This window comes from Schistocerca americana, chromosome 1 (assembly GCF_021461395.2).
Source record: "Schistocerca americana isolate TAMUIC-IGC-003095 chromosome 1, iqSchAmer2.1, whole genome shotgun sequence".
NCBI classification, from domain to species: domain Eukaryota; kingdom Metazoa; phylum Arthropoda; class Insecta; order Orthoptera; family Acrididae; genus Schistocerca; species Schistocerca americana.
The window spans coordinates 698,059,750-698,078,386 of record NC_060119.1 but is presented as its reverse complement, the minus strand read 5'-3'; the positions used below and the strand labels follow the sequence as shown (position 1 = coordinate 698,078,386).

Genomic DNA, 18,637 nt, shown 5'->3' with positions numbered 1-18,637 from the left:
CTTCGCTTGGTTAACAACATAGTTAACATGAAAATTTTCTGCTGTAGTTGCAATAAAACATATAAAATATTGATTTTCAAACCAGAATTTTTGCGACGTTAGAGATCATCACATTAATCGATTTTGTGTTAATTTGTGTTTCGTCAGAAAAGGTCCTTGCAGTTATATGTTCTGCCAAGATATAATATTAATATTTCTTGAAACTCGAAATTATCCCCACATATTTCCTTTCCTTCACAGTATTTTTCCCCGCTGCCAGATATCAGCTGACAATATCGACTATTCTGTGTTCATTCAGCCATCAAATTTTGAAACCAGTTCATTTATCTACAACAACCATTATCGCTGCTGTCTATCTTTCGCAAAAGTTTTTAGAAAGCCATTGTGGTGGAGAGTTCGTACACTGCGTAATTTTTACTTCATTGTATACAGCACATCCCCTTTTTCCCTCTGTCCATGTCAATTGGACATCTTTTTTTAATAATATCAGTAAATTCAAATTGCTTATACATTGGTTGCTGAACAATTTATCACTCAATGTACAGAAGCCAATAAATGGTTTTCACTGTCCGGCAAGCAGATACAGGGAACATTTCAGTAACTTGGTTTGCTTTCTTTCGATTCTTGATCCTTCTAAACTCATAAATGAAGCCAAATTTTTCTAACGACTTGCAAAGTTTGGACCAAAATTTCTAAGTGTTCTTACCAGGCATTTGTAATGATCAATATATCATTGATCCGCAAGGTCACCTTAATAGACGAATCGTCTCCCAGAATCCTGCAGAGAGCTCCCGTTAAAGCAGACAGTGAAAGCTTCAGTCGAAAAAGGATTTATTTTACTGATATAAGGAGGCAGAGCAGTTTTCCGAGATCCGTCAATGACTACTTACAACCTTCAAGAGAAAGTGATACATTTTCTTCTTTCAACAGAAAAGGCGATCCTTCACGCTCTTAGTTAATTAAATATCGTCCTTTCGAAGACTATCTGTGTGTATCCGAAGACTTTAAGACACACAGCGTGGTTTGGATCGTTATTTACTTCATCAGAGATAAGTCTAACTGTCTAGTACGAGGAAAGGTAATGTTTCTCATTTTTGTAGCTACTGGTATCATCTAGAAACTGCGAAGAATATTTACTGTTACAGTGTGAGACTAATATTGTGGATGTCAGTATGTATTTTTTAGGCATACAACAGTAAAGAAGGTTAACGATACGTTAATTGCATTGGTGCGAAAAATAACTGGCTGTCATCAAGTTCTATAACGCTGTTAAATACCAAAAATCTGAATGCCTCAACCTTTCTGTGTTTTCTCATAAAAAAATGTTTAATCACTTTTGACATGAAGTCTCTTTGCAGACCTGCAGCAGTAACAACGGAAATACACTAGTCTTCGTCATCAGTATAATCTTTACTAACATATTGTCACATGCTTCAGGATATCCCCATCGTCAGATCTGTCTAAAACAGTATACAGTCCCAAAATATTGAATGATAACACCATACATATTTGTAATATTCTTTAATATCTATTATGTAAATAATCGAATTCGGATGTAATATCAAGGTCAGACACAAAGACAAAATTATTTTGCTGTGTCTTTTGTGGGAGCAAAGACTCTTAACTAGGTATATCCCAAGAGTCTCTAATTTTGCTCTCAGTGATGACAGTTATTAACGTTGGATGTATGACTGAAGTCACAAGAGTTATTAAAAAAAAAAGCTATTTAGCTCAGATAAAAGTAGGACACATTAAAGTAATGAACGACATCACAAATTACAACTGTCGCACAAGGAAAGTATAAACTGAGCAGAATACATTAAACTTTGGTGACATGTTTCAAGGGCACGACTGAACAGGATAATTTTGTCTCAAACAGGTATAGTACAACAAGTAAGATACATGAAGAGACTAAACTAGTAACTGAAATAACTACAATTATACAGAGTACAATGTTAGGAAAAGAGAAACCACAGTAACTGAAATACGGTAAAATACGTGGCTTATACAGGGATCAGTAATTCACAAAATACTCCAGATGCGTCTACTTGCAGTATCTGCAATTAGAAGGGATAAGCAAGGGAACTGTATCTGATCATTCAGCAACAATTCTGGACAAATAACTATACGTTTATGAATTTCACTTTTTTCAAGACGGTTCATCTTCACCCCTATGAAAGTCTCCGTGTTGCACCTTGTAACTGTGGCCTTCATTAAGCAGATAGTTTGCAAAGCTAGAGACCCCATTTCTAAGTCTCCAACTTCTGTGGCATTCCTTCAAGTGGATGGATATTGCCTTGCCAGACTGGGATGTATAGAATTTGACATAACTACACAGTCCAGTCACTTTAGTGTGACTACCTGTCAAAAGCCTGAATAATCACTTTTTGCAGCATGGACGTGAGGGAAGAGAGTCAGTGAGATTCTGGAAGGTACCAACAGGGATGAGGAGCATTTCCGACTCCAGTGCTGTGGCCAGCTGCACTAGGTTTCTCGGTTGAAGATAAATAGCGTGACAGCCTGGTAGATGTTGTCCCACAGACTGTCGATTGGGTCTAAATCTGCGGAGTTTGGTGGCCAGAGGAGCACAGAAAACTCACCCTGGTGACCTGCAGGCTGTGTAACATGTTGTCCTGCTGGTAGATGCCATCATGCCAGAAAAATGTAAACTGCATATAGCAGTGGACTGGTCGCCAAAGAAGATGCATACTTGTGCTGAGCCATTGTGCCTTTCCGAATGACAAGACCACCCAGGGGAATGCCATGAAAGTATTCCCAAGATCATGACACTCCCTCCCCCAGCATGGATCCTTCCGACGATTACTGCAACTTGTTTGGTTTCAGATGTTCTACGTATTACACGCCAACGTCCATCTGTCCTATGTAACATAAAACGAAACTCGTGAAAAACTCCTGAAAAAGCCACCTGTCGCCGCTCTGTTGCTGATTTGGCGTGCAAATTCCAGTATTTGTCGCCAATGGACAGCAGTCAACATGGGTGCATCAACCATACCCATGCTTCAGAGGTCCGTACAACAAAGCAACGTTCGCCCAACAGTCTTTCAGGCGACACTGTTGATAGCTTCCTGGTTCATCTGGGCAGTCAGTCGCTCAATAGTTGTACGCCTATTCGTCCACACACATCTCCACAGTCGTCGTTCTCCACTGGCATCTATGGCCCATGGGGTGTCACACTTGCCTCGCCACCAATTTTGGGTAGCGCCATTTTTACATGCATGGTATGCTTTAACCACAGCGGCAAGCGAACAGTTTACAGACTTAGCCCTTTTGGAAATGACCCAAAAGCCAATGATCATGCCCTTTCGGATGGTTAGTTGACCTGGGAGAGGTGACCAAACAGCGAGGTCATCGGTCCCTTCGGACTAGGGAAGGAGGGGGATGGATGTCGGTCGTGCGCTTTCCAAAGGAACCATCCCGGCATTTTCCTGAAGCGATTTAGGGAAATCACGGAAAACCTAAATCAGGATGGCTGGATGTGGGTTTGAACAGTCGCCCTCCCGAAAGCGAGTCCAGTGTGCTAACCACTGCGTCACCTCACTCGGTCCTTTTGGAAGGCAGATAAATCGCTCCATTTTCGTACTTTGAGAATTAATGCAGTGTTTTCAGTGTTCTTTCTCTCCCGCCCCTCCTCCCCTTCCCCTCCGACACGCTTTCCACACCCTTCATTGTGAGTGCTGCCACCTGCCGTCTGTAAGTGGTTACTGCAGATTGACATCGAACGTAGTTGGTTTACACATTAATGTAACTGGTTTTTTTTTTTTTTTTTTTTTTGAGTCATCAGTCTTCTGACCTGCTTGACGCGGCCCGCCACGAATTCCTCTTCTGTACCAACCTCTTCAGCTCAGAGTAGCACTTGCAACCTATGGCCTCAATTATTTGCTAGATGTATTCCAGTCTCTGTCTACCTCCACAGCTTTTACCTTCTACAGCTCCCTGTAGACTGTGTTGTGTATAATTAGTACTGTTCAGTCCATTCCAGAGGTCATGTAGGGAAGCATGTTGTACCTAGAGGATAATGCACCTAGCAACACACGATGTTTTTTAGTCAGTACATCAGGGTAGTGACAAATTTTACAATCACATGTAGGAATGAGCACCGTAGACCTCCATAGCCAGTTTCGACAATTTTCTACAGTTCTTGTTATTGTTAGACATGGAGGTTGTGTTTTGCATGACATTAGTAAATTTTTGCATTCTACTCGTTTAGGTTTTGTGTAATATATTAAATATGGTGAGTAAAATGCTACATGTTTTTTGAAATATTGTATAACTTGCAGACTGTTAAGCCATAATTCGTCGGTCGTGCATCATCTTGTATCTTCAAAGATAAGAAGGTGTTTTACCACAGAATATATGACACTTGCAAATGAACTGAGTTTATTTTAAATCTTAACAATTTTATCTGTCTTGACAGTGGAAACTCTGTTAGTTCCCAATTGCTTCTGTCTCAAACATGTAACTACTTTTGATTATATTTCTCTTTAATTTCATTTCACTTACTGATTGGTGTTGTTTAGGAGAGAAATAGTGTAAAATACAGACTGTTAAATACAAAATTGACAAGATTTTCTCGATTGCAACACTTTTAAATTTCAATCGAATATTTGTTCCTAGGTGCATGAAAATGTCGCCCCTTGAAACATATTTTTATGTTTAGAAAAAACCTAATTTTCTGGAACAATTTTTGTAATTTTAGAAAATGACTGCAGCTCATAGAACATGAATGACAACATTTAAAAATAGAATACGAAAATATATTAAACTTCTATTACATGGTTGGCTAGAGGTGGAAGTATGAAAAGTGTACCAACACGTAACACTCTGCCTCCCCTAGTGTCGTCATCGTAATGAAGAATGATTTTACTGTTTACAGCTTCTTGACTTTCGAAATTCATCGCTCCCTAACTGTTTAACTGATTTTAGATTTTAGTTGAATTTTTACAGGTTCTACGATTAGTTATTTTATCATCTTGGCTTCAAAATTATTTGTCAGTATTCTTAACAGGCTTGAGTTAACCATATATTGCCATTGTTCCATTGAAGCCATAAGTATCTTGTCACCATTAAGTACATATATACTACTGTCGTAGTGAGAACAAAACATTTGTGAGACTACAGGTTTTAATCCATTAATTTGATTTGTGTTCAGATGTTGTCCTTGGCCATCTTTCTTAAGCATCCTTACATCCATCGAACAGAATGATCTGCCAGTATGGAAATATTTGATCAACTGATTGCATGATCAAGTTCGTCCAGCAACTTAGTAAGAATGAAAACATTTTGTTCACTATCCACAAGACCATTACATAATGTAACTCAGAGGGCAAGGCGATAAAGTTTCTGTTGCAGATTGTGTTGTACTTTAATGAAGATACTTGACTACGATCCTTCAAGACTACTGATGTATCGTCTATTCCCCAAACAACATCTAGAAAGGAAGAAAGATTAGGGTTTAACGTCCTGTTGACAATAAGTCAGCACAAATGGAGCACAATACTGCCTTAAGGAATTGTGGGGATGGAAGTCGGTTGCGCCTTTTCAAAGGAACAATCCCACCATTTACCATAAGCAATTTAGAGAAACCACAGAAGAACTTAAATCTAGATGGTCGAACATGGATTTGAAAACCTGTCCCCTAGAATGCGAGTCCAGTGTGCTAACTACTGTGAGATAGCACCATGTTAAGTAGAATAGGGTTCTACTTATGTGAAGTAGACTGCGATTGAAAACTACTTCTTCTAACAACGAAAGCACAACTTGACTTCCATATCTTATACGTCGGTTTTACTCTCCTGATTTGCTTGTTTCTCTTCTCAGGCAGAAAAACAAATGCCTAATGTAGGGAATTTCTCGTAGTTCAATTTCAATTCCAACACAACAATTTTTTCACGTAGTATTATGAGTAATGTGCAAAATTTAATAGGTACAACATTGAAATTACGACTGATAATTTTATTTTTATACAAATGTTGCACAGATACATTGAGAGAGTAATTCATAAATATGTACATTTTATTGCTATGTGTGAGCCTTATTCATAATATATATAGGTGGTCGTATTTACAAGGTGTCAGCTTGTGAGGGCGTTAATAGTGTACTTTAGCATGGGGTGTGGCGAGGGAGGCATGTGCAGTTTTGAGAGGTGCTCCGTAGACTCCAGCAGCGGCAGCAGGAGATAACAGAGAGCGTGCAGCTCCAGGAATTATGCCTCCTGAAACAATCACATCAGGCACTGGTGTAGATGTCTAGTCAAATGGGAAGATAGTATCTTTGGTACCTGTTTATATTTGGGAACATGATAGCACAATTACGTTGCTATTAGTACACTGAAAACGTCAAAGTCAGAGTACTATTACAAACCTGGGAGGATGTTTCGGGCACCAACAGCGGCAGGAGTGACAGCACCAGCTCCCAGGGGGGCAGGTCCAGTTGGGGCACCATCCTTGGAGACGACAGCATTAAAACCTGCACCAGGGGCAGCCGTGTACTGCACAGTGCGGACGCTGCCGTCGGGCTCGACCAGGCTGTAGCTGCCCTCGACCACGTCGCCGCTGCGGCTCTCCTGCTGCTGCTTGGCGTCGCCGGTCAGGGCGTCACTGACGCTGTAGCTGAAGCTGTACTGCGGGTTGGGGTCGTAGTACGGGTCAGCCAGCTCGGCGGGCAGCCCACTGGCCAGGCGGCCAAGACCACCGCCGTAACGTGCAGCACCGAGACCGGCATAGCCAGGGGCGGCGCCAGCGTAGCCAGGAGCGAGACGAGAGTAGGCACCACCAATACCAACACCAGGGTAGGCACCTCCTAGAGCGCCAGTGTAGCTAGGTGCGACACCAGAGTAGCCAGTGGCGAGGCGAGAGTAGGCGCCACCAACGCCAGGATAGGCACCTCCTAGTGCACCAGTGTAGCCAGGAGCATAGCCACCGATGCCAGCACCAGACAGTCTGGCCCTAGCCGCTGCAGCAGCAGCAGCGGCGGGGGCTGAAGCTGCGGCACCTCCGGCCAGGCCTCCTAGGACAGGAATGAATTCATAGTGGAGTCTTCTGTATTCACACACACACAGGTACTAGCAAATAGTTTCTTGAAGTACAAGATAGGCAATATGTTAAAGGAATGTTCATCTTCAGTTTATGGCGCTGCATAAGCTATCACAACTGACAATAACAATGCGTTACTGTGTACAGGTAGTATGTCTAGTAAATGCGCTGCATTTCTTTAATTTAAAGATCAATTTTAAGTTGCAATCCATCTGAAAATTTTTCATTAAATGTGATTGATTGTGAGGAGACATTTTGTTATTTCATAGGAATACGAAAACTTCATTAGAAGAAAAGAAAAGGAAAAACTTGTTTCAAAATCTCTTGTCGCTGCCAAAGACTGGTCCTTGAATACTTTTAAAAAAATTGCTACCAACAGCATGCAGCAAAAATTGTACTCTGGAACAAAAATTATGGCAGAACACTCACAACAGTGGATAAAGTGTCTATGTGGTTAAAGAATAGAGAGATAATTCTAAAATAAACCAGTTACTGCTGAAGTAATTTGGGAGGGGAACTGTGACGATAATTACTTATGAAATTATGTAGTAAATTTTCACGAATTCATATGTAGTAGTATAGATATGGAATCGAAACGGAAAACCAAAGTATTTTGTGTGTAGAAGGCCCAAAGACATGTTAGCCATTCCGGCATGTAAATCAGACGTCGTCCCTCCTTTGGGAGACTGCTGTACAAACTACCTGTGAGTCCGAGTCCGGCGTTGTAAGGAAGGCCGCCTCGCAGGGCGGGAGCCGCCGAGTAGGAGACGGCGGGAGAGCCCAGGTAGCCCGCACTGGCCGCGCCCAGCAGCGCGCATGCGCACAGCAGTACCTGCAACACCACAGACAGGGCACCGTGTACCGTCTGTAAACACAAATGCCACTATGCCGAAGAGTGCTATCAACGAGCTGCACAACATATGTTCAACCTAGAGGTTCTTTCTCTGCTATATTCAGGGATAAAAGAGCTTATCAAAATGGCTCTGAGCACTAGGGGACTAAACTTCTGAGGTCATCAATCGCCTATAACTTAGAACTACTTAAACCTAACTAACCTAAGGATATCACACACATCTATGCCCGAGGCAGGATTCGAACCTGCGACCATGGTGGTCGCGGGGCTGCAGACTGCAGCGCCTCCAGCCGACTAAGAGCATATTAGTAATTCTTAGAGTAAAAAAGAAGCAATGTAAACACGTAGTCATTTATGCTGTCTTCGATATTCAAATGAACAATGATCTCCTTTTCAGATTTTGAGTCTCAAAAATGCCCGTTCTCACCGCTGAAGTTTATTTCTACAGATTCAGCATTTTTTTGGAAACGATACTATTAAAAGAAATTTCTGGCTGGTACGGCCGACATGCCCAAAACATTATGAAGTGAACATAATTTTGGACACAAACAGAATTATCTACTTGCTCGGTATTGTTCACCTTTAACTTCACTTGACGGAAATGTATACATAATCACATGCATATCTCTTCACGTACATCTTATGATAGTCGGAAAGCTCCTTCATAATGTTTCCGGAAAGCTCCTTCATAATGTTTCCAGACTTTTAGCACTCAACTTTCACTCTAGAAAATTAATGTTAAACAATTCGGAAATACAGTTAACGGCGCCTGCATGGCTACAGAAGCTCCTATTCAGTCTCAGGTTCTGAGAATATCATAAGTATTAGAAAAAATATGAAGTGCTGTTTGGAAGAACTTTAATGAGGTAGGGAGCTTGAAAAGGGGCTTGAAATTCACGAAATTGCGCTGATGTGAATTGAAAGCGAAAGAGAAAGAACTCGTTATGGGCAATAGTTGGACATGTATCGGCTGCACGTTTGACTAGGGGATCTTCTGGTCATTATCTGCAGAACTTTAGACAAAATAACGGGAAACGATATTAACTGGGAACAACATTGATGCGGATGACATATTGTCGTTGACACCAGTGTGAAGAACCAATACAACAAGCTTCACATTCACGGATTTTCGTTATCAACTGCCAATCTTTCTTCTGAGTAAGAGAACGGAGGATAGCATCACAAGTGTGGAATCTTTTCTTGGTTTGACTCAACAAGAGCTTATGGCATGCATTATGTTAGCATGCTTTGTCGTGGCTTCGAACCCAAGAATTGTGTTCTAGCGTTATAAGAGGACTTAAGATCTGATATAATCAAGTATCAGAATTCCACATTTACAAAACCGAAATCATCCTAATGCTGGAAGAGAACTTTAATTTCCTTCATCGCCAGTGCCATTCTATGTATTCGACAGCAGTGTGCAAGGTGAATGTCAGTTTGTGCTGCTTTCATGAGGTTACAATAGTTGTTCAGATATATAACCTGAAAAAGCACAGCAAGACAGGGAGATTATAGGAAACCACAGCCAATTTTATGCATCTGAGTATGTTGGACGCGACTATGGTCTTCCTACAGTAGCTCTAGCGCTGAATTTCGGCTGAATTGGGCATCGAGAGACAGCAAGTGAGAGAGGTGGAGATAGAGATAGATAGATAGATAGAGAGAGAGAGAGAGAGAGAGAGAGGGGGGGGGGGGGGTGGCGAGGAGGCAAAGGAGAAACCTTAAGAGGGAGTGCGCAGCAAGTTTTTTATGTGCATATCTCAATGGCCGTTAACATACACTCTTTTAGTGTGGAGAGCCATCTTACTGGAACTATGAAGTGAAAACATCAGCAGAAGAGGCATAGGTGATCAGACATTTCCACAAAAGAGGTCAACTGATCTCAAATACTGACAGGAAGCTGCGGAGGAGGTTATAACAGGTGGATTTCTAAAACTTTCCCTTGAGTGGTAGAGGAAGACAGTTGCTGGGAAAATAGGAGGAGAAGGGCCAATTTATTTGAGATGTCGTGGTACACAAAGATACTAAAAATTGACGGATACAGTACTAAATGAAATGTTACTGGAAATAAAAGAAAGGACATATAATTGAGAAAGAAATTTGATGAACTTCAGGATCACAGTTTTGAAACGCAGTGATCACCACACGAAAATGTTCTGTTATGTCTTAAAATTTGGCACGTAAAAGAATGTTAAAAAGTGAGGGAACAAACACAATAAAATATAAAGAGGTATTATAAAAACAGTCCGCAAAAGAAATCTATATAAATTTTCACCAGGTCAATGATCATGCTAGTGGTATTATTGGTAAAACGTAAGAAACGCAACTAACTGGTTCCTGGAAAATGCAACGCCATAGCACTATTGCCGACGATGAATTCGAATATGTAAAAAAGTTACTGAGGCATATAGTTCATACGCCGAACCGAAAAAAATTGCAGGAGAAAGGAAGAGACGGGTAATCGCTTAAAACCAAACCAAAAACTGTAGAATATTATAAAAAAAGATTCAAAACTTCCATCCACAGACATGAAACTAGACGAAAGAAAATGAAAACATCACTGTTGACTATAATATTCAAGACTTTCCATTCGTATGTCGATTACAAAGCTTATTGCGTTAATTGTTTTCCATGGCGTTTTTACCATACATCCTTCCATTCACATAAATGAAAGATTATTTCGGTATCATTCTGTGTCAGAAACAAAACAAAAAAGTTCTTACAAGGTGGTCTGTCTCATATGGACTACAACATCCGTCTACTCACAGCTAAACAGGCAGCGATACGAGTATTTCACAGATAACTGAGACACAATGAATCAGAATTACTTTTCCACATGAATGGAAACGAAAGAAAGGAGTTAAGAGTCTTCATTGTTCTCTTATTTATGTAACCGAGCCAACAGATTTCAAACACCATTGACTAGGAATGATAGCATATTTTGTTAGACATTCACGATACATGGAAACTAGAAATTTGGATTTGAAACCAGAAATAGCCTTTCACAGTTGATATCCTCAGAGCTGTCATCTGCCCATTCTTTAGAATCGCCTTAGCTTGCCTTTCTATATCCTCGCTATGCTCATTGTCCTACAAGTCACCAGTACGCGTTCTGTAGCATTTCAAACAAAAGATGACGTTAAAAGATTAAAACTGGAAAAGCGGTTTAAGAACCCTGCTAGCACTAAGCAGTTTAATGTGAGCTCTAAACCATGGTGCCACTTGTCATTTTCAAATTAACAAACTATTGGCAGAGTTGAGAGAAGCAATAAATGCATTGTACGACGTACTAAGATCAAATTCCAGACCTGCGAATGAGTGATCTTCTGGTACCAATGGAACCAGCATAACATGCAGCTTACGATTAGCCCAATCACATGTCAACACATAATTCATATTTTCGAGTGAGGTTTCCTTTTGAGAAAGCACGTGTAACGTTGCTAACATTCACTGACACTCTGCACCATGGTTTTCCCTTTCTTTTCGGCGGATGTTGGGTTCTATATACAGTCACAGTTTCGTACATTGCGAAGCGGCAGAGTTAATGCAATGGTAAGAACTGGACTCGGTCCAAACACCCAGTTGACCATCCAGACTTACGCTTATTGGGATTCTGTTAGATCGTTTAGGGTGGATCCAATGAGGGTTAATTTGAAAAGTCGCGTTCTGTCTGCTTCCCCATCCTTCCCAATAGTTATCAGATATAATCTCTCACAATTTGGTCTACAAAGTGCTGTATCTGAGTCAAAGCAAATCAGAGTCATCCTTCAGCATGAGTAAAAATTTAAAAAAGAAGTTAACAGTTTCGGTTTTTGATTAAAGATGCATCCATTTCTCGGCATACGGTATCATCGATATCATGCCGTAAGTTTGATTTCCATATGTTCTAAATTGTTCAACTTTTCTCTTATTTATGCAACTCATTTTCCAAATTTCAAACAGGGTTAACTAAAAATGAGAACAGTAACACACTTTGTTAGACACTCAAGATATGTGAAACTAGAAATATGGATTTGAAGCCTGATGTTTCTTCCGCAAGCATCTGTCCATTCTTTAGAACCACCTTCGCTTGTCTTTCTCTCCGTCTCCCAGCTGTACTCATTGTCACACAAGCCATCTGGACGCGTTCCGGGTTATTTCAAACAAAAGATGACGTTGAAAGGTAAAAGCTGCAAAAGCAAGAACCCTGCCAGAGCTAAGTTTAACGTGAGCTACAAACTATGGAGCCGGTTTGCATTTTCTCGTTCACAAACTATTGGCAGAGCTAAGAGAAGCGATAACTGGCATAAACATGGTAAGACCTATTGAGGTCAAATCCCGAACCTATGAATATGTAATATATTGAAACAATCGAGCCAGCATAACATGCAGATTACGATTAATTGAACCATATACAGCTATAGTTTGTTACATTGCAGAAGTGTAGAGTTGATGCAGTGGTGAGAACTGGACTAGGTTCAAATGCCCATCTGACCATCCAGACTTACGCTTCCTGGGATTTCGTTAAATCACTTAAGATGCATGCTCTGATGGTTCTTTTGAAAAACCGTGGTGAGTTTCATTCCCCACCCTCTCCTATAGCTCGGAGATACCATCTTTTGGTCGACAGACTGCTGTACCTGCCTACTACTACGTCCTTCCCATCTCGCTGCTGCCTCACCTGAAGAGCCATGTCGGCTTGTGGAGACGACTGGTGGACGACTGACTCCAGCACCGGCTGGAAGCCTTTTTATAGTGACAGAGCAGGGCAGAGCCCCCGCCTACCCCGGCCGGACATCACTGAGTGGCAGACTAGCCGGTGGTGACGCAACACCTGCCCAGAGGGATCTGGTTCGCCGCATCTGCCACGCCTCGCGACCTCACACACACACACACACACACACACACACCGCCCGCCGGCTGATCTCGTTCTTCCGCCTGCGGCGTTTCGAAAGGCAGGTGACCTTGACATTTCACTCTGTGTCTGAAAGTAGGATGGGTAGCGTCCACCATCACTGTCATGTCTGGCCGAATGGGACGCCGGAAACGGTCAGTGGCAAAACACGAAATTGTTCCTCCTTAAGTGCGTATACTGCGTGACATTTCACAATACACGTCAAGCGGCTATACACCAGGTGAATGTAACACACACACATCGAGCATGTACACAAGGGATGAGATGAGTAGCAAAGTGAAGAAGCTAGACCAGCTTCAGAAACAGGAAACAGCGCCTTTGGCCTCTTTTGGGTCCCTGCTGAAATGCCGAGACAGCAATATCATATCAACTTTAGCAAAGGTCGTTCGTCACATCAGATCCCCAGCCACCAACTGTAATACTAGACGAGGCAACCTGGCCCTTGTCAGAGATATGATCCCGCAGCAGAACTCTTCTAGCTTCACCTATCTGCAGACGTCTTCATGGGAATGGATATGTCCTGTAAGCTGATCTGACAACATACTGAAGAACTGGATAATAATTACATCTTGCTGCTAAATTAATCCAAGGAGAACTGCAGAGAACTGTAATCAGTTGTACAGAGAAAACCCTATTTGCACTCGGAAAGAAACTAAATTTCTCAATGGCGTCGACATTTTATCAGTCCGGTGTAACACGTAGCCCTTGATCTTCTACGAATCAAATTCAGTAAAGATAATAAACAGTTGAAATACATGTAAAGTAATATGTGTTACGAAAAGGAGCTTCATGCTGCTGCCCCTCAGGAATTTATTTCCCTATGCCGAAGCTGACAAAGATCGTGTGGTGGTTAAGATTCTGGACTATGTTGAAACGTCCCCTTACAAAAATTATACATGACTGTGCTTAAACTGACACACAATATTTTTTAGCGCAACGCAATCTGACTTTCAATAATCCCTACAAGAGAATGGCCCTGACTAAATTAACCTATACGTTTCACAAATCACTTACCTCACAAAAATCTTCGTTACTCGAACTACTGCAATACTGCGAGCGCCACTACTGCCTGCTAAATAAAAGATTCAAACTACTGAAGGCGCTAACTACTGATAGGCATAGTTAGCAAAAGAAAGATTTTGGTAGAGAACAAACAATGTATTTACCTTAACAGTGTTCAAAAGTCATAATATATATATATCAGTCCATGATATCCAATATTACAAATTTACACTTTCTGATGGACACACGTGCAGATAGTCCGCTCTCAAAATTCCACCATCTCTCTCCCCACATCCACCACTGCTGGCGGCTCACTTCCAACTGCCCAACGCCACGCACTGATAACAGCCAACTGCCCAACACTACAATAGCAAATTCCAACAATGGAACCCAGCCACAGACTGCACACAGCACAGCCAGTGATTTTCATACAGAGCGCTAGGTGGCGGTAGCGTTACCAATATAAGAACCTAAATAGCCTACTTACAATGTATAGCTCCCCCCTCTTTCAGCAGCAGCGTGTAATTTATTTTGATGATAATAACCATTGAAATGTAGTGGAAGATATAGAAAATATACATACATTTTGAACTTTAAACACGACCATTATTTTCCATAAGTAGTTTTAAGACGCGTTTGACTTTCTATTTTAACACGCTTCATTACTGAAACAAATTTTTGTGCTGCAACACAATCATTAGCCTATACTCAAGCTCTGTCTCGTTCCGACAGTAGCTCCCATTGTCATCTTAAACTATACAGCAGATATTGATTTTAGCTTGTTCATCGAACTTAATTATAAATGTTTACAGGGCCATTCAAAACAAAGGACAAATTGCGGTTCTTTATTCCAGACAAACTATGAAAGAAACATATTGCGCATGTCATTGAATAGAGGAGGATTCAAAGTTTTATGTTCGCACAGACACTACACCTTTCACTCAACCTGAGCACCGTATGTTGTTCGAGAAACATCGAAACGGTAGGTGATTTCATTCCACGCACGAGTCAATAGGTCCTTGTTTATTGAACCGGCAGCAGCAATTCGATTTATCATCTCTTGAAGAGTGGCTACCATTGATGGAACAAAGACTGTCTTTCATTGGCGCAGAAAAAAATCGCAGGCTTTGATGTGTGGTGATCAGGGAGGGCTAAAGCAATGAACAAGATTTTGTTGCTCACCGCTTTCAATCCAGCGTTGTAGGATGCTGTTGTTAAGATATTGCCGCACGTGAAGTGAAAGTGAGGCCTTGCGCTGTCATGTATAAAAATGAAATCACCGGAGTCTCCGTGAAATCGAAGAAACAACCAATTTTACAGCATGTCCAGCTATGAGACTCCTGTCACAGTTCCCTTCACAAAAAGGAAACTTTGTGAACAGAAGCGGTACTAAACACGTTCCGTTTCGGTGAGTTTCTTTCGCGTTCGACGACGACGCCCGGATTTTGTAACCCCGATAGGTGAAACGTCGATTCGTCCGAAAAGATGCGTCGTTCGGAAAAAGTGTCCTCTGCCACGTCCTGGAGAACAGAAAAATTCGTAGCTTCTATTTTGATCGCCGGAACGCAATTGCTGCAGTAAATGTAACTTGTAACGCTTCACATGCAGGTTTCGTTTCAGGACACTCCACACCGTTGTTTGAGGTAGTTGAAGTTTCTGGCCTGCCCGTCCTCTTGACTTCCGACGGCTCCAGGTTAACGCACTGCGGATACGCTCGATATTTTCATTAGACGTGCGTGGCTAACCAGGGCTCTACTATTTGCATATGCAACCAACTTCCAGTAATTTTGTATGCCAGTCATAAATCTACACACATAAAAAAAAGTTTTGCATCATCCCCGTTCCCAGAACTCCTGAAGATAGACTTTGACTGTGGATATTGTATCACAGGCTGTTCAGAGACGTCGTTAAACCCGCCCAAAGATGTAAACAGCCATGCATGAGCAGCGTCTATTAGACGGAGGGAGACCGACAGCCGATCAGTTCCAGTCATTCCACCGGACAGGAGGTACACGGCTCTTGTTGTCTGTAGTTCGACCCTGCCTAGGCGGCAATGCCGCGGTTCGATCGCTTCCGCATTGTTACTTTCTGCCAGAAAGGACTCTCTGCAAGGGAAGTGTCCAGGCGTCTCGGAGTGAACCAAAGCAATGTTTTTCGGACATGGAGATAGGAACTTCGATCACATGCCTCGCTCAGGCCGCCTAACGGCTACTACTGCAGTGGATGACCTCTACCTGCAGATTATGGCTCGGAGGATCCGTGACAGCAACGTCATCATGTTGAATAAGCTTTTCGTGCAGCCACAGGACGTCGTGTTACGACTCAAATTGTGCGCAATAGGCTGCATGGTGCATAACTTCACTCCAGACGTCGATGGCGAGGTTCATCTTTGCAACCGCGACACCATGCAGCGCGATACAGATGTGCCCAACGACATGCCGAATGGACCGCTTAGGATTGGCATCATGTTCTCTTCACCGATGAGTGGCGCAAATGCCTTCAACCAGACAATCATCGGAGACGTTTTTGCAGGCATCCAAGTCAGGCTGAACGCCTTAGGCACACTGTCCAGCGAGTGCAGCAAGGTGGAGATTCCCTGCTGTTTTGGGGTGGCGTTATGTGGGGCCGACTAACGCCGCTGGTGGTCATGGAAAGCGCCGCAACGGCTGTACGATACATAATTCCAACCTCTGACCGATTGTGCAACCATATCGGCAGCATATTGCCGAGGCATTCGTCTTCATGGACGGCAATTCGCGCCTCCATTGTACACACCTTGTGAATTAATTCCTTCGGGATAACGAAATCGCTCGACAAGAGTGGCCAGCATGTTCTCCAGACATGAACCCTATCGAACATGCCTGGGATAGATTGAAAAGGGCTGTTTATGGACGACGTGACCCACCAACCACGCCGGCCGGTGTGGCCGAGCGGTTCTAGGGGCTACAGTCTGGAACCGCGCGACCGCTACGGTCGCAGGTTCGAATCCTGCCTCGGGCATGGATGTGTGTGATGTCCTTAGGATAGTTAGGTTTAAGTAGTTCTACGTTCTAGGGGACTGATGACCTCAGAAGTTAAGTCCCATAGTGCTCAGAGCCATGTGAACCATTTGAATCACCAACCACTCTGAGGGATCAGCGCCGAATCACTGTTGAGGAGTGGGACAATCTGGACCAATAGTGCATTGATGAACTTGTAGATAGCATGCCACGATGAATACAGGCATACATCAGAGCAAGAGTACATGCTACTGGGTATTTGCGGTACCGGTGTGTACAGCAATCTGAACCACCACCTCTGAACGTCTCGCTGTATAGTGGTACAACATGCAATGTGTGGTTTTCATGAGAAATAGTAGGGGCGGAAATGATGTTTATGTTGATTCTATTCCAATTTTCTTTACTGGTTCCGGAACTCTCGGAAACGAGGTGATGCAAAGCTTTTTTTAATGTGTGTACTTGTGCAGAAGCGGCTTCTTGCTGAAACGATGGTGGAATGCACATTGCACTGGAACAATGGATTGACTTCACTCAAATTCCAGCACACAGAGTGATTGCTCTTCTGGTGTAGTCGCCATGTAGCTACAAACAAACAACTTTGAACCTTCGTCTACCCAGTGACATGCGCAATGTGTTTCTATAATTTGTACTTTATCTGTAATAAACAACTGGAATCTGTTCTTTCTTTTTGAGTCACCCTGTAGATTACTCACTATGCACATGGGAAGAGCAGTATATTTATTTTTTACGCATAGCTGATGCTACGCTGACCCTCAAAACACGCTTACTGGTAGTGTGTAGTTCAGCCATATCGATTTAAGTTTTCAGTGGTTTTCCTAAGTCGCTTTAGGAAAATTGCGGAATGCGGAATGACTTTTCAGTACGGCCCTGGCCAATTTCCTGTCCCATCCCTGCTGAACTGACCTGGTTCTGCGTCTCTAGGTGTTTGGTATCGACGGGGCTGTAAACTTTAAACTTCTGCAAAAATATGCAACGGAAAATTCGTGATATGTGAATCTGCTCGTGTCCCTTCAATCAAGCAGAAGTCCTGGGGCGTTTCTCGTATGTCTGGAATGTGATGAGCAATCATATTGTAATGTTTTTCTGTAAATGCTGCTTACAAAGCTTAGAGTAATCTGATGTGTTCAGTTCTTCCAGTAGGCAACATCCTGCCCCAAGAGAAATGGAAAAAGAGTCTGTAAACCGCAGCTCCAACGTCAGCAAGTTTTAGGATGGTTTGTTGGTGCCTTATGCTACTTGTCTACACTTTAGGTAATTTAAACTACATAAGAGGCGTTCTGCAATAAAAAGTTATTCTTATAAATTACCATAATTATATAATTAAGGTACTAATCACTGCCAGCACATCGTTCAGTTCAAATTGCTGAACTCAACGTCCGCAGCAGATGGCACCTCTACATTCCAATGTTGACCCAACGACATTATCAATTGGGATTGCAGTGGGGACGGGGACACTGACATTGCATCCCGGGTCAATGGTAACGTGTTATATGGTCTGATGAATCACGTTTCTTGTTCCACCACGTCGATGGTCGTGTCCGAATACACCGTCGTGCTCGAAACTACGGAACCAGACTGACAGGTGCAGTATTATGTTAGGAGGGACACTGATTTGGGCTTCAGTTGGACCTATGTTAGTAATCGAAAGCATCAGGACGGTTGTAACCTACGTGGACGCTATTGTGGACTACAAGCAACCCTTCAACTTAATGTTTTCCCAGACGACAATGGCATGCTCCAGCAAAATAACTGTCTGCGTCACAAGGGCGAAATCGTACTACAGTTTTTCGAGGAATGTGATAGTAATTTCACAAAA

At 42.4% G+C, this 18,637-nt stretch overlaps 1 protein-coding gene across 1 annotated transcript; it reads right to left on the bottom strand.

Moving 5' to 3' along the window:
- Nucleotides 1-5,952: 5,952 nt before the first annotated feature.
- LOC124544873 (cuticle protein 21-like) lies at nt 5,953-12,625 on the bottom strand. Its single transcript, XM_047123595.1, has 4 exons — nt 12,566-12,625; nt 7,755-7,884; nt 6,382-7,026; nt 5,953-6,232 (listed from the first exon to the last, which is right to left on the bottom strand). Exons 1-4 carry the CDS (start codon nt 12,575-12,577, stop codon nt 6,108-6,110), a joined length of 912 nt encoding a protein of 303 aa, XP_046979551.1. The 5' UTR covers nt 12,578-12,625; the 3' UTR covers nt 5,953-6,107.
- Between the last annotated feature and the right edge of the window lie 6,012 nt (nt 12,626-18,637).

Excerpts from the sequence above, each read along its gene's own strand:
- LOC124544873 (XM_047123595.1), bottom strand. Across the intron at positions 7,027-7,754 it reads CGCCGGACTCGGACTCACAG|GAGGCCTGGCCGGAGGTGCC; the intron begins GTAGTTTGTACA and ends TTCCTGTCCTAG. Across the intron at positions 6,233-6,381 it reads TGCCCGAAACATCCTCCCAG|GAGGCATAATTCCTGGAGCT; the intron begins GTTTGTAATAGT and ends TGATTGTTTCAG.